The sequence below is a fragment of the Periplaneta americana genome, chromosome 16 (genome assembly GCF_040183065.1).
Source record: "Periplaneta americana isolate PAMFEO1 chromosome 16, P.americana_PAMFEO1_priV1, whole genome shotgun sequence".
NCBI lineage: Eukaryota > Metazoa > Arthropoda > Insecta > Blattodea > Blattidae > Periplaneta > Periplaneta americana.
The window spans coordinates 169,479,652-169,505,968 of record NC_091132.1 but is presented as its reverse complement, the minus strand read 5'-3'; the positions used below and the strand labels follow the sequence as shown (position 1 = coordinate 169,505,968).

General features: G+C 35.2%; 1 protein-coding gene across 3 annotated transcripts in view; it reads left to right on the top strand.

Annotated features, from left to right (window-relative positions):
* LOC138691880 (uncharacterized) overlaps positions 1-26,317 on the top strand; it is a 117,856-nt gene that overhangs the window by 77,595 nt on the left and 13,944 nt on the right. For all 3 annotated transcript variants that reach the window (XM_069814451.1, XM_069814450.1, XM_069814452.1), the window contains one exon: positions 15,747-16,580. In XM_069814451.1, the coding sequence (XP_069670552.1) occupies positions 15,747-16,580 (834 nt within the window). The remainder of the gene's footprint in view (positions 1-15,746; positions 16,581-26,317) is intronic.

The following is a 26,317-nucleotide window of genomic DNA, read 5'->3' as shown; positions in this document are numbered from 1 at the left end:
ACTCGCTTGGCTTGTTCATGCTGACTGTGGAGATGGTTACTTTCTATTCTCCAAAGTTTCATCTTGAGACACATAGCCTAAACTTACACAGCTCATGTTCTTAATGTGGCATTGAATCAGCTGCCGTGGAGTCATGATTTGTTCAGTATAAATACGCTGTAAGCTTGGTCCAGCTGCTAACCTCTTTACAGTTCCACCAAGTTCATTGCATGAATTCTTGCTGTGAGACGTTGCAAAGAAATGCATTCAGCTGGAATACAAAAGTCAGCTTTGTGATAGATTAAATTTGAGAAATTGTTCCTGCTTTTATATTGGCGTGCACAACATCTGAGAAGTACGCCTAATATAGTTTGCACACATTTTCAACGTTTTGCTTCAGGAAGTGTGCAAGGCAGTTCTGAAATATATTCACAGCAATTGTATTGTGTTGCAAACAGTCCGAAATAACCACCAAGTTTGTACATGACAAATCTTCTGTTTCTGCCTGTCTATAATAAATAGCAAATGGGTGAATTGTGGTTTGGGAATTATTCCAATGGAAACCCTTAGGTCAATTCCACTGTGACGGGTGTTACTTTCAGAAAGAGATTCTTCGAAATTTAACTGGAATATAATCATTAATAAAATATTTTTACTAGTTCTTTTGTACTCCAATGAATCTCTACTTCTTGCTTGTCAGACACAACTAATTGTGTTTTTTTTCTAACCTTTATTTGTCAGGTGATATAAGTGAAATAAACAATATGACGGGTGTAACATGAAAAAGACATGCATAAATTAATGATAGGCCCTACAGTTTAACTGATAACTCTGTGAAGTTCACAGTTTGAATTAAATTAATTGTGTTACCTATTTTCAGTGAGAGGAAAGTTCAAGGAATCGAGTGATATAATGGATGTAATTAAAATATTAAGCATTGCATTTACAACTTAATTAATCTTATGTGACGGTTTTTTTTTTTGGTTCAAATCATAGAACATACATTTTCTGTAGTTCACTAACATAGACTTAAGAGTACTGGTAGCCTAATATCAACGGTAGACATATGTTTTCAAAGTGTGCAATTTTTTTAAGTTAACTTTCACTGAGTAAATTACAAATATGTTGACAGGTTCAAAATTGTACTTCTGACGCTCTAAAGTAAATTAATACAAGTATTTAATAGAAACAATAAAAAATACAGCCATAAAATCAAAATAGTGTGGCTAGAAAAACAGATTCACTTTTGATATTAAACTGTTGTTCCTAACATAAATTTACTTTTAGTATATATGCTCACATCAACAAATGCTAAATATAAATTTATATTTCTCACATTGGAATTTAATAAATTTTACTAAAACTGTAATTACAAAACAAAATGCAACAACTTAAGCAGCATCATACTCAGAGCTGTCTCAATTTTTACTATTTGGACAGCTTTTCCTAGTGACTGGAATTTCGTACACAGGTGAATCACTGAAAACACTAGTGTTTATTAATGCAGCTTTTCTTGCCCTTTAGTTTCAAACTTTCAGTTTTGTTTTCTTACTGTGAGCAGTAAGTTCTTTTCTTGATAGCTTCTTTGTTCTCCTAAGCTTTTCCCCCTCTCTCTCCTTCTGCATATAGTCTTCATATCTGTATTGTTTGGGTAAAGGCAGATGTCATAAAATGAGCTTGGTGATAAGTGAAAATTAAACTTGGAACTCTTACTGAAAATACTTTTCTACACAAAACACATCAACTGCTAGTATTCTTTTCATTTTTGCACACCCACTTGTATAATTTAACTTGTGTGTTCATCTGGGGAACAAAATTCCATCTGCTAAAAAAATTACTTATCCCCCTTTACTCGAACACCACAGAATTTTATCTTTATTTAATTGTCTTCGCCTACGGCATGCAGGTTGCCTCTCAGCTGTTGATTTCCCCATTCTGCAATTAAATATATACGGTATCCAGCTATCTCAAAACGTTAAAATAAATAATTGCATGGTTAACATGCAGCTTCGTGTATCCTAAAAATGCAGCAGCTCAATCTACATTTATTTTTAGGTTAATATCTTCAGTAATTCATTCCTTGTTGAGTAAGCAAGAAATAATGTTACAGAATAGAAAAGTACTATGATTACCCAAAATAGAAAATAAGTACATTTACCTTTGTAGCCTATAATTTTTAAGTAAATCAGAACTTTCGATCAAACATTCAGCTTAATGTAAATTTGGTGGGAAATCTTTCAGACAAGTAAGATTTTGGAGGAAACCGGTATTGTCGACTGTTGATAACTTAAACTTCAGATTTACCAACATTTGAAACCTATTTAATAATGTGTTGTGGGAACTACCTGCAATAAATCAAAATACAGAATTCCTGTGTTCTCCATGCTCTAATTTTGTAACACCCGTCACATTAAAACACTTGTTATTTTTAGTTAAAAAAAAAATTAAAAATACTGTACTTTTGGCATCATATTTCGACTTTGCTTTCAAAAATTGGTGCCTTCAGGACAAAAACTCAGAGCAAGAGAGTAACTTTAAGCATATTCTGTGACGGGTGTTACATAAAAACACTTATTTTTAAAATTGCAAATTTTTAAACTCACTGACATTCATAAAAGTAGATTGATACTGATTTTAAAGCCTTCTCTTTCTGTTAATAGAATTACAACAGAGAACAGCCTTGTTTATTAATTTTAAGTTGTGGTTTGGCAACAAACTGCCAAAGTAAATTTGACAGATCAAAAGTACACACTAAAAATATTCACTTCGGATGTATGTAAAACAAAGATGAATTAAATAAAGCGAACTTTTCTGCTAATTTCTAAAAATATGAACTTTCCTGAAGAAAATGATATAAAGAACATATTCTCAACACGAAATTTAATTTTAACTTCAATGTCCAACCTATCATGGAATTGACTTGTACCTCATCTTGCAGTATGGACGAATAATTTTGTGCAAAATCGCACAGTGCAATGAGTTCTCCTTTCTCTAGGCCTATACCACCTTTGAGACGTATCAGATATGACTGCTGACCAGCATGAAAGAATGTGTCCCTCTAGTTGAATTAACCTGGATATAAGTTAAGCAAATCACACTTGTCTCAAGTGTGCATTTTTGTTATCCACTGTTTGAATGTAACATTTTCAATGGCATTTGCTTGTAGCACATTTTCAATTACGTGATGGGTTGTTAGCCCATCTCCCATCCCCCAAGCTGGAGGACCACCCCTTTCAGCTGTTTATTAGGTGTCAAATTTCTCTAGCTGATGTAACAATCCAGTAGCCTCCACGGCTTCCTTCTTTTTATCGCTGCCAGACATTTTTTTAGGCTCAACCCAACGCAGTTAAATCGGCTCTTGAAGAAAGGAACGGTCTTATATTTTGAAATCCATCTTGTATTACAATGTTGTGGAATTTCGAACTTACATAAAGACGTCATGTCTTAAGGTGCTCTAATAGGTTCTAACAGTCCCTTCAACATTTTTGCAAACATCTACCAACACCAAATTGAGTGTATGAGCACAGCAATGTATATAAGGGCAAGGATTATTAGCCATCTCCATTAGCCATTAAATGACCATCGTAGGCCTGAAAAACACATTTCTTAATATCAAGTCCAAGACATTTTAGCCGCTCCTCTATCGTATTTGCCAGAAATGCTGCGTTCAGTTGTTTTAACTCTGTGATGCCAATAAATCGCTCTTGTATGGGCACGCCATCAACAGATCGGAGGCAAATGGACAGCTGTTCTTTCATCCCTTCGTCTGCATAATCCATTAATTTCTGAGGCTATGTTGGCGGCAGCTATTTATAATAATTCGTTTTGGATGTGAGGTGAAGTATATTTTGCGTTATTTGCAGGACTACTCATGTTTTAATTTAATATTGGATTATCTATTTGAAGCATTTCTAATAGTTTCTTGAAGTTCGCAGCATTACATCGCGTCACTGACATCTGATTATTTATTATCGTCATATTCGTCATCCCCCTTGTCGTCGTCATCACCATCATTATCAGAGGACGCACCTTGGTTGGCTATGTAGACGACTCAGGTTAACAACAACGGGAGTGTTGACATTGACGTCACAACGGAGTAGTATCCGTGCACAAGGAGATGAGCAGTGAAAAGGAACTGAAGGTCATTCAATCACGTTCGTTCTAAATTTGAATTGTGCGTTATTGAAGTACAGTGTAATACGACGGAAACGATGCCGAAAACAAAATCCTCAAAAATCAAGCAGTTAATAGAAGATATGGTAGTAAGTACTTTAGAGAAAACGAGGAAAGTATTACAGTACAGAAATACAGGTTCACGCAACAAGATTTTTACGTAGACAATGTAATACCAAAAAACATAAATGACACATATTGATGTTCTATCGGCAAAGGCACAGAGAACTGAAATGCCATCCACGTCATATTCGCTGTCGAATAAACAATCAGACTTGTGTGAGATGTTAATAAACGCAAATATTCCGTTGCATAACGTGTGCCACCTTCAATTTTCCTTAAAAAATCGCCATGAAATCTCCCCCCTTTGAATTCAAAATTATATTTTATAGCCTATGTTATATAATTTTTATTGGATTGCATCACATATTCGACCAATTTATTGCAGGTTCATCACTATATCATATACAAGATCTGTAGAATTTAAAATAATAAGATCATGTGACGTGCCACCGAAATTGAGTTAGCGTGTCATATGTTCGCATCCCTGTCAGAGCAATTCTATGATTATTATTGTTTGCTATACTATGTGTACACGTTTCTTTTCATTCTTTTCACTTGCCTATACAACGTACAGTTACCCTTAAACGGAATGAGACTCTTGGTCGTTAGAAGTTAAAAGTTCTACAGCGCGGTTCAGTCGATATCGACGTAACGATAAGTACCATGACAAATACAACAAGAATTGTTACAAGGAAGACAACAAGGACAAGGACCAGAATAAGGATCACGAAGAAGATAGCCTTTAAGGCCACGATTTCACAACATAGCTCGGGTCACAAAATATCATTGCTTCTCTGTACCGAATGGCAAATGCCTGCTAAGGGATCTACATTCTGGACTGCTGCTGTCACTGTCTTGTCTCCGTAGCTCATATAGTAGCGTGTCGGTTCCACTGTATAACCGAAACATCTCGTGTTCGATCCTAGCTAAAACTTTTTTTTTTGAGGTGTAATTAATTTCTTCAGAGTTCCTCGAACTGTCTAATTTGTCGAAAAATATGGAATAATTTATGCCCAATTTCTGAGTCTTACAAGTGGGCTGAACCTCGTCAAAAAAAAATAAATAAATCTTACTTGGAGTTAAAAGTATTCTTCCTCAAACAAAAATCTTAAGAAACAAAAAGAGACCTGTTAACTTAAAATCTTGTCCACATGCCATCAGCTTCTATTACAGCTCTAAGTCAATCCGGCATGGATGTCACGAGATTGTGGAATAAGTTCTGATCCCCGGCGAGATCTTCCCAAGTGTCAACAACTTGATTCCACAATTCGTCTCGATTTCGAGGGCGTCGGTGGGCATAGGTGGCTATTCTTCTCTTTTTCAATTCCGCCCATAAATTTTAGATGACATTAAAATCAGGTGAATTCGGAGGCCAATTAATGATTTCGATCTCGGGTCTCCTTTGAAACCATCTTTGAATGCTTGCAGCATAGTGCACGGGATGGTTATCCTGCTGGAACAGCAATGTTCCTTCGGCAAAACATTCTCGGGCGGAAGGAAGGAATATATTTTCCAGAATGTGCTCGTAAGTTCCCGCATTAAACCGGCCATCGATGCGTTCTATAACGCCAGGTCCATCGTAAGACATCCACCCCCAACACGATATGCTAAAGCGCCCCGATCTTTCACATCGGTGCACATAGCGCTGATCATGTCGGAGACCATCCTCACGATAGACACGGACAGGACCTTCGTAATCACTCGAGATGGTTGTTTCGTCGAAAAAAATTACATTTCTCCAATCGAAATCCACTCGATTGGTAGCGAAGGCAAGACGGTCGACAGCTTGTGCTTCCCCCAATATTTCCATTTGTGCAGCCCTCCGGCTCCTAATACCGCGGTTCCTCAACCTGCTGATCACGTCTGTGAAGAGCCGGGAAAGTTAGATGCTGCTCTTATTTCGTTAGCAGTCCGAAAGGGGTCCTATCGAACTGTCTCGAATAAGAGAGCACTCTCTTCCAATGAAATCCGCGGACGCCCAGGAATAGGGCGATTTTCGACCTCCCCTGAATTTTTGATAACGATGAACCCACCTCGCGGCTGTACTTCATGGAACACCACCAGCAGATCTAGCCCCATATCCAGCCTCAACTAGAGCTATAACTCGCTATCTCATGTCACGTCGGTTCGCCATTACGATGAGAAATCAGGGATGACGATAATACTTTCGTGTAGACAATGACTATTTAACGTGATACAGAATTATTGAAATGAGGGGCATCTTGCACAGAAAGAGTTAATAAATCAACTCTAACTTAAATATTTAAATAACCGTATATAACAGGAAGTCCAATTGTTTAGAAACTAATAAAATTAAATCTAAATACATTAAGTAAACAAACCCCAAGTTATGACACCACATTGCTATAGCTAAATTGTGGGTTATTAACATAAGCATTCAATAGGTCCGTACTTAAGCGTTGGACGACAAAACCTAACATCGAAAGTTCGAATGTTGCCGAAAAATGTAACTTCTTGCTTTTTATAATGTAAATCAGATTTATAACTACAATCATTCATATTTCTTACATTATTTATTAATATTTATAGCCAACATCGAATTTGTAAAGAAAAGACAGTAGAAATCTCATATGGAATTTGTGATCTGTAGTGACATAAACATAGATTATCTCTCGGAACTTTTCCGTAAAAGTAAATTAAATTCACTCCTTGAAACTGAAAACCTTAGTCTTAGAGTAATTTTCCCACCAGCATACAAGTTGAAGTAGCACAGCCATTGACAAAAGTTTTGTACACAGAATTAGAGTGAATTTCTATTCGACAGAATCTATAATCAGTGGCTTGTCTGAACATGATAAACAAATCCTAAGTGTTTCCAATGTCACTGAACAATTTCAAAATATTAATTTAAAAACTCAAAAAGGGTCTAAATGCTGTATCTAGTGATTATTTACATTTATGTCTACAACATGAATCTTGGAAAAACGTATATGATACTGGTACTACTGATATTAAGAGTAAATGTATTGTATTTTTCACTTATTTTCAGAATCACTTCAGTGGATGTTCTCCACTCAATGTTGTGAAAAATTCAAAAGTAAAAAAATGTAGATAACGCAGGAACTTCAAAACCTCATGTATTAAAAAGAAGAATGTATATGTAATGAGTTGCAATGTAATGCTCCACATATTTTTAAATACTACAAGAAGTACAGTGTAATTTATAAAAAATTATGAAAGAGGGAAATAGAATACATTTGAATAGAAAAGTACAAAATTCAGATAATGCAATTAAAGCTATTCGGAATATCATTAAAGTTAAACTTGTATATATCCTAAGAAAGAAAATATTTTTTCATTAAAACCAGTGATTATAAAGTAGATGATCCCAAATCTATTGCAAATTCTTTTAACATCTTATAGTATACAGTACAGAAACATTATTGGCAACTTAAACATTGAAGATTTTGCAAAAGATACTGCAATTGGTTACTTACAGATGCATTTAATAATTAGTATTAATGTATGTAATTAGTCAATAACTGCAACATTCAATCATAACGTGAATAAAATTGAATGCACATTAAATTAAACACTATTGCAAACACGTAAATAAAATAGTTAAAATCAACTGAAGGGATAAGAATGAAATAATCCAAAGACACACTTTTAACAAAAATTGTTTTGTGCGAGTGCATTTCTTACACATACGGGAAAGCTACTAATAAAATATTGTAATAATTACTCGGCAAATGACATAGCCTAAGGACTCTAAACCTGTGTACAAGTTTGTCTGTGTGGCTTAGGAATATTTTTTAAATTTAATTTTAATTGTTAATTTTTAATGCATTTACATTGTATAAATGCATTGATTAGATTAACTTTTATAATATTATAACTTGTAATTTTGTATTGTCTGTGATCATTAACACTTAATCTGAGGACTTTGTAAAACTCTATTTCAACGTTACTTAGCTATTTCAACGTTATCTAGACAAAAAAAATCATTGATGTAGACTAAGAATCGAACTCGCACTCTTCTACACAACACGCAGGTCTTACCGTCTGAGCTATTGAAACGACATGAAAGCTTTTCTTTCTGTGTGGAGTGTCGATCTAGTCATGAAGGTCCATTGTCGATTTAACTACACGATTTATGTATATATTTATCTTTTATTTACGTAATATTATCATATTTTTTGCAGTTTTTGAAGTGAATTTCGGAACGATGCTAGTAACAAACCAAATAGCCTGAATCTAAGTAACTCAATATTCGTTATCTTGTGTATCAGTGCTCTGGTCTCCGATCATGCGCAGTGTCTTACATCTGAGACTTAGGAATATTCAAAGCCACCAGCGTGGCTCAGTCAGTTAAGGCACTTGCCTGCCGGTCTGAAGTTGCGTTCGGGCGCGGGTTCGATCCATGCTTGGGCTGATTATCTGGTTGGGTTTTTTCCGAGGTTTTCCCCAACCGTAATGTGAATGCAAGATAATCTATGGCGAATCCTCGGCCTCATCTCGCCAAATATCATCTCGCTATCTCCAATCTCATCGGCGCTAAATAACCTAGTAGTTGATACAGCGTCGTTAAATAACCAACTAAAATAAAGTAAAGGAATATTCAGTCGTCTCATTCTTTTCCAGGGAAACTGTACATCTGTGTTTACGAATTTCGTGGCGACGACCTTGAGGTCGCATAGCCAAGAGTTATCGTAAAGTATGTGTGCTGTGTACCTCCAACTGTTAATTATTAACATAATGACCACGCAAACCTTGTTCTTGACGTGCACAATAAAGTAATGATCTGCCTACTGTCGTCAGTATAGACCGATTCTTCTTAATTTTCTCTGCAAGGTGTTTATCAATCTGAGAAGCAACGGATCCCTCCCTTGTAGCGTTAAGCCAACCACTGCTGAGGTGTTATGATAGTCACTTGAGTCATGCTTTCGGAGCTGATATGTGTCCAATCTCTGTAGCCCCTTAAAGTTAATACATTTATATCGCCCTCTTGGGTTGATTTAGAATGAACTGTTGAAAACAAAATATACAGTCGCTCAGAATAGAATAGCTTATTCAATCTATTTATATTTTCCGTACCACTGGTCTTGAAGAAACCTGCTTCATGCTTATGTCGGTACAACTTGATGTGGAGGACAGTTTCGCTGCTGCCACTCGATGATGCTGTTGTATTTTCATCATTACAAGTTTTTAATTTCGTTACTGTATTCTGTTCGCCTCCTGAGTTCCCTTGAAGCCAGCGCTTAACATTAGTTTGATGTAAATGATGATGATTTTAAATCTTATGAAAGTACAATCATAATACCATACATAGCCTATAAAAATAATTTATGCAAAGGTAGCGAAATTTTACGTTTACCTCTATAGAATTTGCAGTTTTAATGTCATTAAAAATATATATGTAATTAACATAATCATGAAGAGCTGATATTAAAGAAAGGTATTTGTTTTAGCCGCAGAAAAAAGAAAGAGAAATATGCATCAACAATGTGTTGGTCTGACGTTAGCGATTGTCGACCACATGCACCAAACCACGTTAAATAATCATCATCATCATCATCCTTCACGAATTAGGCCTCTGTAGACCTGTTTCGGCCCCATCTAGCAATCTTCTAAAAGGTCTTCCTGGTCGACGATGTCCTCTAGGTTTATACAGCATCATAATTTTTGGGATTCTTGAATTTTCCATTCTTCTTACATGATCTAGCCAATTGAATTTGTATCTGTTGATTTTTTCTTCTACTCACTCTACTTCTAATTGTTCTAAAAATTTCTTAATTCCTTTTTCGGTCTAAAAGAGTATATCCCGCTGTCCTCCTGAAAAATTTCATTTCCGTTGCTTTGATTCTGTTCATGTCTTTTTTTCTTTAATGTCCAAATCTCGCTTCCATAGAAAAGGGACGGTAATGCTAGTGTATTGTATATTTTTATTCTTGTAGATTTTTGTACTAATTTAGCTTTTAATGTAACGTTTATTATTCCTAGAATTTGTGTAAATTTGGTAATTTTCTTGTTCACATCTTTTTCATTTTGATAAGATATTTCACAACCCAGATAATTGAAATTTTGCACTTGTTCGAGGCATTGGTTATTGTGTATTATCTTACTTCTCACTGGGTCTTGTCCTAAAAATGGCATTACTTTTGATTCTTGTGCTGAAATTTCCATCCGAAAATCTTTTAATATTTTATTTAATGTCGTAAAAAATCTTGGCTTCTTTTTTGATAATAATCTAAGTTGGAATTTTCAAGTTAAAGAAACGATACAAAAAATCTGTTCCTCCATTCACTGTTTGAGTCGCTTGAGAAACTTCTTGCCCCAGCAACTAAAACTTACCCTAGTGCAAACCCTAGTAACGCCGCACTTCGATTATTGTGACGTTTTGTTAAGTGACCTAAGTTCTGAATTGTCAGTCAAGTTACAGCGAGCTCAGAATATGTGCGTCAGATACGTGTGCAACATCCGACGGTATGATCACATATCACCGTCCTTCGCAAGTCTCTCGTGGCTCCGACTTAAAGAACGTAGAACTTTACACTCTTTGTCTTTACTCTTTCGAATTCTGCACACTTCAACACCAAATTACCTTTCGTCTCGTTTCTCTTATCCATACTCTAACCACGACGTAAATACCAGATCACTTATCTGTGGCACGCTAAGTATACCTCTTCATAGAACATCTTGTTATTCATCATCTTTTACAATATCCACCTCGCGTCAATGGAATTCCTTGTCACAAAGTATTAGGGGCTGCAAGACAATAAACACCTTTAAGAACAGCTTAAAAGATAACCTTATTAGCATTTCACTCCAATCATGCTGATCTAAACTATCACTGACTACATTGTTACTTTTTGCTTTAGACATCATCCTGATTGTGCTGTATTTTAATTGTCTCATAATAATCTCTTTCTATTATCTAATATTATTTGAAATATATTAACATTCTATGTATTTTAGTTTAATTCTGCTACACAGTTTATTTCAGTGTTTAATTAATAGTTCATAGTATTTTGTTGTTTAATTTGTAAATAACTTTTGTATACATGTAACTCTCATCTAAATCAAATTGTTGGATTCTTTGTAAGTTCATGCATATGTATATACACTTTTTGCTGGTTGAGTGGAAGAGAAGGCCTTACGGCCTTAACTCTGCCAGCTAAAATAAATTATTATTATTATTATTATTATTATTATTATTATTATTATTATTATTATTATTATTACTATTATTATTATTATAATCCTCTTTGTAAATTATCCTCTGAATTGGAAATTATGACTTGATCATCGGCATAGAGTAAGGTATTTAATGTTAGAGCACTGGTTATTTTGATTTCTGATCTGTAGATTTGGTTCCATTTTAAAATAGTTTCATTTATATAAATATTAAATAAAGTTGGTGATAGTGGATAACCTTGTCGAACTCCATTATTAACTAATTTTGTTTCGGATATACAGTTATTTATTTTGATACTTATTTTGCCGTCTGTGTAGATTTCTATTATATTTTGTAATAGCAAATTTGGAATATTTTTATCTTGTAATATGTCGAATAAAAGGTCTCTTCGGACTTTATCAAAAGCTTTCACAAAATCAATAAAAGCTATATGGGTTTCCAAATTAAATTCTCTTCTTTTTTCTAACAATAGTTTGATACTAAATAATGGATCTACACATGATCTTCCTATTCTAAAGCCATTTTGACACTCCAGAAGGAAAGTTTTAGCATAAATAATTTAAATAATAAGTTAAATAATTTAAATAAGTTAAATCATAAAGCGGTAATAGTCAATGACTCACAGCTTACCACTTAAATAAAACAAGGTTCAAGAGTGGGTTGTAGTTAATCACGCTCCTTGTATCAGGAGTTTGGAAACGACAATCTACAAAACAAAATTACACTTCTCAACGCATTTTTGACTTATTATTTTAATTTTATGGATTGCTACTATTTCTCTGGATCCATGGTTTATTTTTAATGTTGAGTGTTTTCCCTAAAAAAATGCAGAAGTTCGCACATCCTTGATAACGTGGTCAAATCAGAAGATGTAATAAAATATCATGAAATACTTACCGGGTCCAATGCCATTTATTAGAATAATGATACATCAACAAGAAAACCAAAATAAAGCACAGGCAAAATGTAAGATGTCTTTACAAAACCACTATGAGAGCAAATATTCAATAGAAGACCTGGAACTCTTACTACTTATGTGTCTTCTCCGAAATTCGGAAAGGGGGTTCTAAAAACTTATACAGAGCTTCTAAAAGATAACGTATTGCTGTTCCCACCCATTTTCCCGAATCCGAATTCCCGAATGGACGTTTTCCCGAAGCTACCTTTTCCGAAATACTACTTTCCCGAAGCCACGGTCCTGTACTTACATGTTGAACTTACACACACACACACACATATATATATATATATATATATATATATATATAATACAAAAATTACATTTAGGCAAACAGATTTATTAAATTTGTTATGAGAAACATGGCAGATGAAGCTACAATCAAAACTTCAGCGCGAGAAGGTAAAAAGCTTTTGCTGGAAGGTTACGTGTATGCAAGAGTGCGGCTGGAAGAAACATATAGGCACAGTCTACTATATACAGTCACGAAGCTTGAGTTTTGTGGGTGCTAGAAACAATAGACTGTGACGGTACTATTTTGCATTGCCTGTAATGAGGCGATATTAGCGAACCTAGTAGTGAGCAACTATCTGTTTGCATATTTACTACGTATTGAGCTTCGCGACTGTATATACTAGACTGTGATCTAGGCTACTGGGATTGTGCAAAAGTTCGTTCCAAAGGATGTTCTGCGCAGGCGATTACTTCTGCAAGTACTGAGAAGGCGAGCCGCAGAGAGAGTGGCTACAACTTCAAACATGAATACATGTTGACTAATGTTAATCAAGTTACAGAACGACTAATGGGGCATGGAAAGCTGGTAACAAGAATCCAGAAATAAAAAACGAAATAGCCGGTATTGTTGATATGCTTGCTAAGAGGTTTAATACAACCATGCAGGCGTATACAGACTCAAATGTAACACCTGCAACAACTTCTACATATGACAGACAGGCAGATCATTTCAAACACGTTACAAAGAACACATCACAGCCATAACAAAATTACAAAACACTTCCACATACGCAGAACACATCACAAATGCCAACCACACCTACAGAGACATCAACACAGACATGGAAATACTGCACATCCAACCAAAAAGTAAGAAATTAAACACACTAGACAATATGAAATATACAGACACACAAAAACACATCCCAATGAAATTCTCAACACACAACTCAATTTCAGAACACACACTTTTTGGCTCCACATTACACTACACAAACACACCCCCACAGAAACGCAAACAGAAGGCGCGAAGACCTGGACCAACCAGTTCTGAAGATAACCCACAACAGGCTGAAACTAGTCAATAAGGTACCGCACCTATAGTCCCGACGCTCTATTTCCGGCGTGACTCCGCCTCATTGCTTACGTCTTAGAAAGTGAAGACTCTATAAAGTCTAGGTAAGTAGTATCGTTCGCCATTTTGTTCTTACGTTGCCGAGCTACCAGACGAGGGATCTATTTGCCACACCGTTAAACATTATCATGTCGTAGCTCCTATGATAATAAATCAAACGCACTGTAATTCAGCAAATAATTGAGCGGCAAATAACGTCTTCGTGTGCTTTCTGCGAACGCCAACGAAAGAGCTAAAATGGCGGGCGATTATATTAAGTATTTATCGAGCCTTAAGAAATGAATCAGCGAATCACAAGACGCACACGTTTAAATGTAGCCGACCTGCAACGCGATTGGCTGCCGGAAATTAGAGCGACGGGACTATAATATTTAACACGCGAAAGCAATAAACTGCATATTCCGAGAATAGGATTCGACAGAACAAAAAAACTGACTGGTTATATACTGCATTGAGCTGAATTTTGCAAGACGTTTCATTAAATTGCAATTTTTTTATTATTTTTATTTTATTTTATTTATTATTGCTAGTAAGTTTGAAATGAATACAAAATAATAAATACAATGAAAGATAAACTAGCCCACTCCTGAATGGGTAAGACTCGTGCTCAGGAGGGGATTCCAATACAGACAAAAATAAAATTAAAATTGGGAGTGAATACAAATTAAATAGTGTTTAATAAGTTGAAACCCAAACTATAAATCCAATACAATTTTTTATATTTTTTTTATTAATTTGGAGACGATTCGTGGTTGAAATATTATTGGAATAAAATTTGTTTAATAATCTGGAACCTTGACTCATGCTATGATAAAAAAGCTGCATTGGTTTTACATTTTGGTTCAGACAAACGCAGAGAATTCATATTTTTAGTTCTATATTTATGTATTTACCTTTCAAAGTTATTAAAATTTCTATGAAAATATTTTAATAAAATAAAATAATACATTTGTTTAATGTTGAAAACTTTGAAATGTTTGAACAACAATTCATTTGGGTAATTTTTCTGCTTTTTTAAACAAATTTTTAATACTTTTTTTCTGTAGTAGAATTAACGGATAAAGGTTGGATTTATAAGTTCCATCCAAAACCTATAATACCATACATAAATATAGGTTGAAATAATGCCAAATAAATTACACGTAAACAGTTAATTGGCCAAATATTTCTTAGAATAACAAAGTAACATAATGTTTTACGCAATTTATTACAAATATAATGAATATGATTATTCCATTTTAAATTATTATAAATAATTATACCTAAGTATTAACCTCATTAACTGCATTAATAACTGAACAATTGCAATTTATATCGGAACAATCAGAATTATGCATTTTAATTTGTAGTATAGATGAAATTAGTTTATTACCTTTATTATTTAAAGAAAATGGGATAGCTATTGTTTTATCCTTATTAATTACAAGTGAATTTAAATCGAACCATTTTTATATTAATTGTAAGCCACAATTTGCATTATAATAAGCGTCAGTCCAAGTTTTTCCACTAAAAAGTAAAACAGTATCAACAGCATACGAATATAAATGACCTTCATATTCTTGAAGGTCTATCATTAAAAGGTATAATTAATGTAAATGTATAATATTTTGGCACATATATACATTTTCATGTAAAAAAGTAATTGGTATGATAATTTATTTCATTTAAAAAAAAAATGTTCTCTTTATGATGTCACAAAATATGATAACCCTGCCTTGATTGTGACTGTGGCCCAGCACCCAGCTGAGTTTCAGTTTACCCTGTGGTCCACCATGATTACTACCAAGTTTAAGACTCCGCATAATTCCAAAGTGATGAACTAAATATCAAAGACAGGAAATTTTTATTCTAATATAGCTAACTCTTCAATATTTAACACAATATTACACTGCAAGGAATTGTAAAATAATTATATATTAGTTGGATATATAAAATTTACTAACCACATTAGATGCATGACTTCATATAACAATTAGAATATACCGTAATAGCAATGAATTTAAAGCATCTCACTCAGATACTGCTTATGTTTTGTTTATTTACAGGGTTACAAGAAAACTGATGGAGCCTGCAGGATTAAAGGGTATATGTATGAAATCAAATTGGCTGGACTTCTCTTCCTTAGACTGATCAATGAGAAAAAGAGGTTTCATATTGCCTCCTACATGGATGTAGCTGGACAGTTCGATGATTTGGTATTGAGCATTGATGGTAAAGCAGTTTTTGTACAGTTGAAACATAAGCTAGGGGCACAAGCCTCAGAAAGAAAATTACACACAGTACACAGAATCTTCCGAATCGAGAAGCTCTACAGTTCTTACTGCAATCTCAAGAAGGATTGGGAAGAGAAAACTGACCTGCAACTGTGGGGTCCATTCAGCGATGTGCGGTTTGTTGTTTACACAAATGCTGTTGTGGCTGTAGGTGAAGCTGTTGATACTGATGTCCAGAATGTTCTCATGACAGGAGGAAAATGCTTACGTTTCTCTGAAAATGACTTTCCCAAGTTAAAGAACGAGCCTGAGTTCAACCAGTTCCTCCATCAGTTCAGATTATACACGGAACAAGCAAGTTTGAAGCAGCTTGATTCCTTAATCAGAACTGAACTTCTTAAGGCATTGAGCACGGATTCTCAGGTCCAGACATTTCTGACTGATATAATGGACTGGATGGGAGGCCCTGGTTCTTACCTCACGGAAAATGTTCAGTTTTGGAAAGATATAGTGAAGTGTGCTTTGGATGACTTGAATAAAGCAAAAATAGATCAGCTCGCAAAATTTAATCTGCAGTTTGATGATAGAGAGTTGAACTTAATTAAACAGCAGTTACCGGAAGGCGGAGGACTTCAGAGAGTCCAGAATAGCACGAGTATGGAAGCTGTAAGTATCTGCCACATATGAGGCACAATGATCTTTTTTCCTCATAATCTAACGTTTAGAATCTGTTATAGAGCAACTTTATATCCCATTTATCCCAACTGTACATCCCTTTATACTACAGAGTCTTTGGGATCAATGGCGGGAGAGGTCGAGATCAGCATTGAAGTCTTTTCTTGGGCTCAGAAGTTTGTCGCATATCAGACGATTTCTAATAAACAAAACAATCTGTCAAAATTCAGCCAGTGTTGCAATTTTTGCCTTGCTACTTATTCCGATGAAATCATTGTCGCACACGAGTACCAGCATTACTGTTATTATCAGTGGTATCGGTACTACTGAGAGAAGCTTTTAGAGTCATTCGTCTCTCACTCTTGCAGCTAAGGTTGAGTCCTCTTCCAGATGAGTTAGCTACAGAATACAAAGCAGGAGTGCCAGAATACGAAATATTTAGGGAAATTAAGAATGGGAAACCAACAGTACTTGATGTTATCTCCATTGAATTAGTGAGGGACTTGGGTGAAGAGAAGAAGGAAATTCTATCATTATGCAACGAAATATATGAGAAAGGCAAATGACCTGAAGATTTTATGGAGACAGTGTTGCTGCCAATACTAAAGCAAAATAATGGCAAGACATGTAATGAGTTCAGGGTTATCAGCCTAATATTGCATTCTTCGAACATTCTGCTGTGAATACTGAAACGATGTTTATATTTGAAGACAGAAAGACAGTTGGAAGAAGAGTAGTTTGGCTTCATGAAGGCAAAAAGGTAGATCTCCTGCCTAAGTCCAGTCATTAAGTACATTATCTTCTATAGAACACCGTGTCTCGAACAGAACATACACTCCCACCTGAGTTAATAGTGGCCACTCAGTATTAATATACAATAAACAAAGTCAAAGGTTCATTCTTCCAGGCTTGCATAAGTCCCACCCACTCTAGTTGGTAGCCTCGTGCACTTTGAAATGTTCTTCCTGGTGTAACTGAGTAATTTCTTCTCGAAGTCTTTGCCCGATGTCTTGACTTTCTGGCTCTTGACCTAGAGGCCTATATATAAGAGAGGGGTTCAAAAGCCAGATTATGTGTAATCTGTCAAGGAGCTTCTCTCAACTACCAGAGGAGCGCCACAAGCAAGCAAAAAATTGCGGGAATTTCAAAGGACTTCTCTTCACCTCCCCACTATAGTAGTATTAGTATTATATTATTATTTACAATTTCAAGACTTCCGCCGATAATTATTAGAAATTCTCTGCACCTCGACGTGAGTTATTTACAAGTTCTCTCCGTTACATTACTATTTATATCAATGTTTGAAATGTAACCATCCCTACTAAAATTATTATTTTTTTGTTGGAATAAAGATCTTGAATCAACATCAACAACATTATCAGAACGTGATGTGCCAGGCAGTGAAGGTAGGGAAAGGGCTGTGAAATATGAAATGAATTAGACATGACCAACCAAATCTGTTGTGGTTAGAATGCATTAAAATTTATTTAGGTAACAATATATTTTTTTTCATAAACATACAAGATATTTTGTTACAATTAACTTTCACTGTTTTATTGCAATGCAGAAAAGATTTCATGATCCTAAGTTCACTATTAGTACACTAATGTAATTAACACAATATAATTAACATCACAGGAAAGTGTAAAAAAAATCATACGTATACTTAAGTCTGCTGGAAATCAGAGATTACTTCATGAAAAAAAATTTAATGTCAGTTTATTTCATTTTCTTAATTGTCTAGATTTATTATTGTGTTATGAAGAAGATAATTTCAAATCATCCTCAGTAGAAATCTGAGTCTGCAATGCTGTACTCTTATTGTCTTGTACAAATAAATATTGATGTTTCAAATAAGCGGTTACAATGTGTTAAGTCTTGCGATAACATTGAAGGCACATACATTTTTTTTAAGATTAACACTTAATAGCATTATGTCAGTTTGTTCGTAATTTTCTACATTAAATTCGAGACTGTGTATGGGAACATTGGAGAGCAAGAGAGTTGATGGGTTTATTGAAAAAACTCAGCATTAGTTAACATTAAATTTTATATGTGATTGAATACTTTTAATAAGCTGCACTGATTAAAGATTCATCCCAACCTATATCTAGCATCTACAACTGAATTTACTTCCTTTATGGTATGATTTGACATTTACCTTTGAAATATTCTACCTGCTAGTGTAACCGTCCTTGTGTTTAAATTATATGAAATGTTAGCTAGGATAATATAGTATCTTTCAAAGGCTTTGTTTAATGTGTCGAGAAGATGGCTCCTGTGATTGACACACAACCTTGGCCACAATCAGTATCACACAATAGCAACTGTATATGAGCATAGGCTTAATAATCAAAAAGCTTACATCTTGCTTGGGGTAAAGCCAGATCAACCATTTTATTCAGCAAATGGTCAGATAATTGTGGATTTCTTTTACGCAAACCATCTCTTAAAATGTACACGAAATATGTCGAAAAAGTAAAACGTAATATTTTAAGCTTAAAATAGCAAAATGGAAACATATAGATCTATAGTATACAATTTTGATAAAGATAACCAGTTTCAGTTAACAAGAATTAATGATAAACATGTGTATGCAAGTGTATTGAGATTGATGACAGTAAGGACTACAGCATGCAGTAGCTGCAGACATTTCTTGCTAGCCAAGACTGACAGTACATGCAGGAGATGCAACACAAAGAGCAGAATTTGTAGGAAACATGGACAAGACATTTGATTCACTGAATGGAAGTACAGTTTTCGAGAATAGGAAGACAGTATATGTGGCTGTGGAAGAAAAGTCTATGCATTTATCCATCTGGAATGAAATGGTGAAGTTTTAGTACTGTCAAATTTATAAATAGTGATAAACTATGCATGTGCCATCCACATCTGGTTGAATTTACGACTTAAATGGAGCAAAATTATTGTAGGAAGTCGTTAAAAATGTACACTGATATGCATTTGCTCTTAATTTGGAGTATTAATCAAGATTACTTAGATATTTACTTCTGCATAATTAGAAATAATGATGGTAGAACAAGCCAGATAACTCTTCTTGCAATGATATTCAGTACAGTAATCGGGGATTGCTGCTCAAAATGATGTTACGTTCTAGTAACAAATGAAATTGTGAAAGAGGTTAATAGCTTGTGAGGGAATCTTTTAATTTCTCTGATGATTATAATGAGCTCATGCATTACAATACACTGTGTCCGGGACAAAATTTACCAAAAAGAAAGTTGAATAACTCGCGTGATAATGGAGATAGGAAAATGAAATTTGCGGCAAATGAAAGAGGGACATTTTAAGTTTTATGTGTGATGTTGGCAACATTTGGTCATTGTTGTTGACATACTGTAATTAAAATGGCGTTCACAGTGCAACAAAAAGTTCAATGCTGCTATTGGCTTGCCGAATTCAAGTATCCGAAGATAGTGGAGAGAAGATTTAGACAACAGTGGCCTGAGAAACAACCACCAGATAGGCACACAATAACAACTTGGCATAGAAAGCTTCTTGAGAGAAAACACCACGCGGGAAGAAAGTGACGGAAGCGCAAGTCGACAGAATTCCAACAGAGCCCGTGTAAGTCTGTTCGCCGTGCCAGCAGGGAACTTGCAATTCCAAAGTCAACTATCCACGATGTTCTGCACAAGAGGTTACGTCTGCCTGCATACAAGATTCAATTGGTTCAAAAGTTGAAACCAAATGATTTCCCTGCACGATATGATTTCGCTAGTGACATGCTGTTGAAAATTGATATTGAAAATGGATATCTGCAGAAGGTCATGTTTAATGATGAGTCCACCTTCCACGTCTGTGGGATCGTCAACAGGCATAATTGTCGCATCTGGGGATCAGAAAATCCGCATGTAGTGAGGGCATTGGAAAGAGACAGCCCTAAGATTAATGTTTGGTGCGGACTTACACATGAAACTGTGATTGGACCGTTCTTTTTTGTGGAAAACACTATCAATGGAAATGTGTATCTTGATATGCTGCAAAATTACGCCATTCCTCAAATTCCACAGGGATATGTTTTCCAACAAGACGGAGCTTCGCCTCATTATGCATTACATGTTACAGATCACTTGAATGAATGCTTTCCTCAGCGATGGATTGGTCGAGGTGGACCTACAGCATGGCCTCCTAGATCCCCAGACCTAACCCCACTGGACTTTTTTTTTTGGGGATACATAAAAGACATTGTGTACAAGACTGTAGTGGCAGATTTGGAGGATCTGCGTCGGAGAATTGTCGCTGCTTGTGCAACTGTCACTCCAGAGATGTTACGAAACACATGGCAGGAACTTGAATATCGCCTGGACATCTGTCGTGCTACAAGAGGTGCACACATAGAAGTTTATTAGTGGTCATAAATTTTGTCCCGGACACCCTGTATATTGCTAAGAAGGCATGTGATGCTAAACATTGTGTTAATTGTCGTACAGCTCTTGCAGACAATGAAAAATACAAGAGGGCATAACATGTACGTTCAAGGAATAATGAAAAAGTAACCAAAGATCCTCAGTTGCCATCGACGTATTTATTAGAATGTGTAACATTGATGACCAAAATGTTTCATAACGGCTTAGAAAATCCGCTGTCACAGAATGATGTAATAGAGCAATTTAATGAGCTTGATTCATAATAGTGTTAATTTTGATTTTCTTTCTTACTGTAACTATGACTGCAAAAATTATTTTTTTTTTTCTCACTATAATGTTAAATCAATGCAAGACTCACAAAACTGAAGGAAGATCTGTCTTCTGATGTAAAAAAAATAAGAAAACAAAAACCATCTGCACCAATAAACTGCTAACATAAAATAGCATAAATATAATATGAAATTACATTATATAAGACTCCAGTTTATTGATGCAGAACTTTTTTCATTTTTTTTTTCTTCCTTTTTGTTGTCATCACTTGACAGTTCTTCATTCATTCTCCGTAATCTTGCATGAATCAGCACTCGTGTGAACAACGAAACCAAATATCTTTTACAATCAGAATTACAAGTATGTGCAAGAAAATCAAAACAAACTTCATCCTGAATGAGGCTAGTAAACTCTGTACTACATCAGGCTTGAAAATCAGGTCTCCAAAGTTATTATCAAACTTATGTGTCATATCTTCAACACATTTAAGTAAATTTACAGAATACTTTTTGAACATGTTTCGTGTACTTTTAATCAAGTGTGGAGTGTAAGGTGTGGAATATAAAAAAATTCCACAATTTTCCAGTCATTTACTGTAAAGGAGGGCTCATCTGTAGTAACTCCCAATGAATGATACGCCTTTTGATTGTTAGAGCCCTGATCACAAACAGTAGCTACTACTTTTAAACCAATGCTACTCAGCTTCTCTATTGCTTTGCCAATGAGTTCAACTAATGTATTGTCAGGGGTGCTTGAATGTGCTAAGAAAGAGCCAGGAACTTGTTTGTAATTACTGCAAATACCTCTAACCATAAACACAAGACCTTGGTTGGCAATTCTATCTGATGAATAATTGCCAGAATACCTCTCGAAGCCATCTACGATGTCTTCATTGCTATTGTAGCACAAGTTTGCTTTTAAAGACATTTCATCCCACATAAGGCAACACAGTTTGTCAGTCTCAGTCATCTTACTACAGGCGTTCCTTAGTATATCAAATAGTTTATCACTAAGACCAACATCAGTGGTATACTTTTGCAATACTCTAAGCAATGTAGGCTTTGAAGGGAAATTTAATAACCCTCCTAATCATTCTATAGCAACTTGGGCTCTGTAAATAAATGTTAAGAGCCTCTGTTTTCATTTCCGGTGACCACCGATTCCTCTGTACACACCGTGCATCTGAAGAGATGCAATTTCTTACCAGTTCATATAATGGCCCAGGAACCTTACTCTTTATACATGCAAGGGCAGTGTGTATCTTCGGTTCTTTCTGTGCAGTCTTGAGAACTCTTCCTCTCAGACGATGCAATTGTACTCGAAGACTGCGAATCTTTCTCCTCATCGGTGTTACTATCAATCTCCCCATGGTCTCCACAGCTCTTGAAGTGGGTTGATCAGCTTCTTCCCACTCCACGTGACTTGGCCCTGCAGAATCTGTATAAAACAAAACAACAGAAAATATATAATTATAAACTAACAGTAAGAGTAAGCAGGCCTATAATGCCACGAATAGAGGGTGCAGTTATGGGGTCTACTAAGCCCAATATGGGACTACTTATCTTTCCCTATAAATAACAATTACAGAATCTCCAATTATGACAGAATTTATGAGCATAGTTCTGAAGCATTGAAATTGCATATCATTGGCTAACTTTAAAAATCTTGTAACTGCATTTCAGGAAATTGCACAAAAGAACAAAAGAAGTTATTATTTTTATATCCCAGCTAAGAATTGTTACATACAAACTGTAGAAGAATTTTCATACTGACGAGGTGTTATGAGCAGACGCATTTTAAAAATAGTTATACACAGATTTCAACATTCTGTAAATTTTGGACTTGGTTTTAGAAGTAAGCCGATGATACCCAAAAAGTATACGATTAAATAAGTTACTTTGACCAATGGAGATAGTCTGAACTTTGCAAGGTATGGCTTCTCTATTCAGATGTGTGCAGAGGGTACTTGTGAAGTACTTATCTTCAAAATGGTCCGCGCACACCCGAAAGCTGTTGTGCAATTTCTTGGGCACGTTCGCCATTAGGTCTTCTCTGCCAATTGTTTCTAGCCATGCCTTGCATCTGAAATCAAAAGAGAATAAAATATCAATATAAATGATGAGCACAGGGACACCATTTCGTGGTACTTTGCAAAATCACTCGGATAAGCCAGAAAATGAGAAGAAACTGCTCCAATGACCTTAAAGGTACAACACTAATTATTACTCCATTTGTAAGCATTTTTGGAGAAAAACGCTCATAATTTACGATAATATTTTAATAGCAAAGCGGAAAAACTTGCAAGCTCCAAATTATGATTTAGAGGAACAGAAATAATGTTTGCAATGTTTTCCCGCTTAGCTATTCATTTGTAAAAATACGATGTGAATCAAACAAATTTAAATGTAGGCCTATAAAAAATTAATATTGTTAGCTTTTCATATGCCGAAAATTTGTAGTAAAACGGTGTGCTACCGTGGCTTACTGCATCTGTCCTCTTCGATTTTCTACCTTATCTGAGTGATTTTATAAAGTGATACGAAATGGGATCATGGCGTGTATGATGTATCATTTGGTACTTTGCCGCACCACACACGACAGAAAAAAAATTACTTCAGCAAATAACCTCTAAAATTGTAGCAAACCAGGTAAATCAAACTTCAGTGTCGTGTGCGGCAAGGTACCGGAGTTTCAGTAAAATGAATAACTACGGTAGATCCTTCTATTGAAAAATATCTCCCACGTGGTATTGGGTACTGTTAATTTAGACGAATATATATTACATAAATTAAATATATACAATACGTTTAAATAATAAAGTGGCGAATGTAAGCATATATTTAACTTAAAAATTAGTATCCGGCAATTCATGCATCATGATGCACGTGGCTAGAAAAATCTACAATACATCAAGTTAGTTTAAATGATAATATTAATACATTGTAAATGAAAACTCACCTTTCACTATCTTCCGATATTTTGAAGAAACGTTGGCAATTTCTTCGGGTGGCTGTCCTTCTGATTCTTGCACTCGAAATATTCGCATTTAACATGTGATGGCGTTTTGTGTAACTGCACAACAGACCAAACAAATTCAAAATGTCTTCCCTCCTTCCCTCTTGTGTTTTCCTTCGCCTTCCTTATTCAGGACTGACAACTTAAACCAAAAGCACGCATGATCATTTTCCATTTCCTGGAGTTTGAATTCAGTGATGCAATGTTGGTAAGAAACGATGGTAGCGCTCGTAGTGCTGGTTGAAAGAGTTAGCAGTGGTTAACAAGGGAAAGGATAGGACTGAATCCCTCTGTTATATTATAAGTTCTCTTGCTCTTGACCAAGTTCCAGCTGTAACAGGTATATTCTCTGTGCTAGGCCATTGTAAGTTCAACAATTCTTGCCAAAGACCAGTTGATGCACTTTTGTTTGTCATCTCCCACAGCACTAGCCATACACTTTGCTTCACTGTAGAGAAACGAGCTTGATACCAGTAAGAGTCAGTTCTTCCCACGGTGGATGGTAGTACTTCCTCTCATCTTGCCACTCAACATTTCTTCCTTGTTAAACTGCACATTCATCCTAGGCTATGAACATCTGGGTCCCCTTATCCAACTACATCCCTCCCACCATCTCGATTCTAGTAACTTCTTAGCAATAGTGCCTCGAGACAGAAGGTTCTATTATATCCCAGAGTATTTTTTTTTTTCTGAAAACACTCTGAGAATATCATTATATGCCAAATAAGAATATGTAATATAAATAAAATTGAAATAGTATTATTTAGGCCCTTTTGTTCTATGTTTGATATATATCAAATGCTGGGCGTTGGCGTATAGGAATGTTATTTGGAGGGTTCTACACAGAATTCTGTGAGATGTGACAGGGTAAATAACTGTTTTGGCATATGGGGATGGTTGGAAAGGTTTCAAGCATATGCAAAGTATACTGGGATAAGTGGAACCCATAGTTTTCTATGCGGAAAGTGGAACCTAACATACCGTATGTCAATGCCCGAGAATCAAATATGAAAATGAAATTTAGTACATATAAATTCCACTTTCCTTTTTGTGGTCATTGTTACCAAGTAGTTTCCAAGACTTTAATAGTTTTAACATAATGGTTATAGGGTCGATCTTTCTGAAGTTTCCACTTACCCCAAGAGATTGAGCAAATTCTTGAAATTTGTTGTTCAGGTAGTCACTGAGGGGCCTTACTTTGAATCCCCTGTTGTTTGATAAGTTTCAGAATTATCATTGAAGTGAAGAAATCTATGAATTGTGTCATCAATTTCGTGTCTTTGCATTTGAAATCAATATGTTGTGTGTATCATCTGTTTTCCAAAATAACCGCCGGTGTGGTACCTTCACATAATCAGAAACTAAAAGAATTGCAAAATATGAATATAGTTCTTGAATGGACAAATGTATAATGCATCCTTTCTGGGCTGCATATATTACAGTCTGGAGACATAAGACTTAACATATCCGTTTTTAGAAAATGCTACAAATATACGTCTCAGTGATAGACGAAGAGTTTTCTTCGGTAAAAATTTATATGAATTGATTGCGAAAAAACTAATCTTTTATATTTCGCCATAGAACATATTTTGTTCATTGCAGAAAAGTAAGTTTTTAGCCTCTGAAGTGTGTTTTCATATATTGGTCATGTTAAGTTTTGAAAAAAAACGATCCTCAATCATTTCCATAATTTCTAAGTCGAATACCATTTTGAAAAACTCATCGGTAGACATCAAAATTCAGCTCAAAAATATTATCATTAGAGTAGGGTTGTAGAGAAATTATATTAGTTTTATGAAGATTTCTTTCAATTCATTCAGTTATATATTTAGCTTTCTTGGTATAGATGTATTTATTTTCTTGGGTATAGACTTGGTTAAATTTTCAGAATTTGAAGAAGAATAAACATTCAGATGAGATGAAGTAGTAGAGGTCGATGGTAATTCTCTATGAGAGGCGACTGTTGTTAAGTTTTCTGATCCTTTCTCAATCCAAAGTTCATTCACGTTTGATTCAGAATTTATATCCTCTCTCTGTTTGAAATGGTCCCTC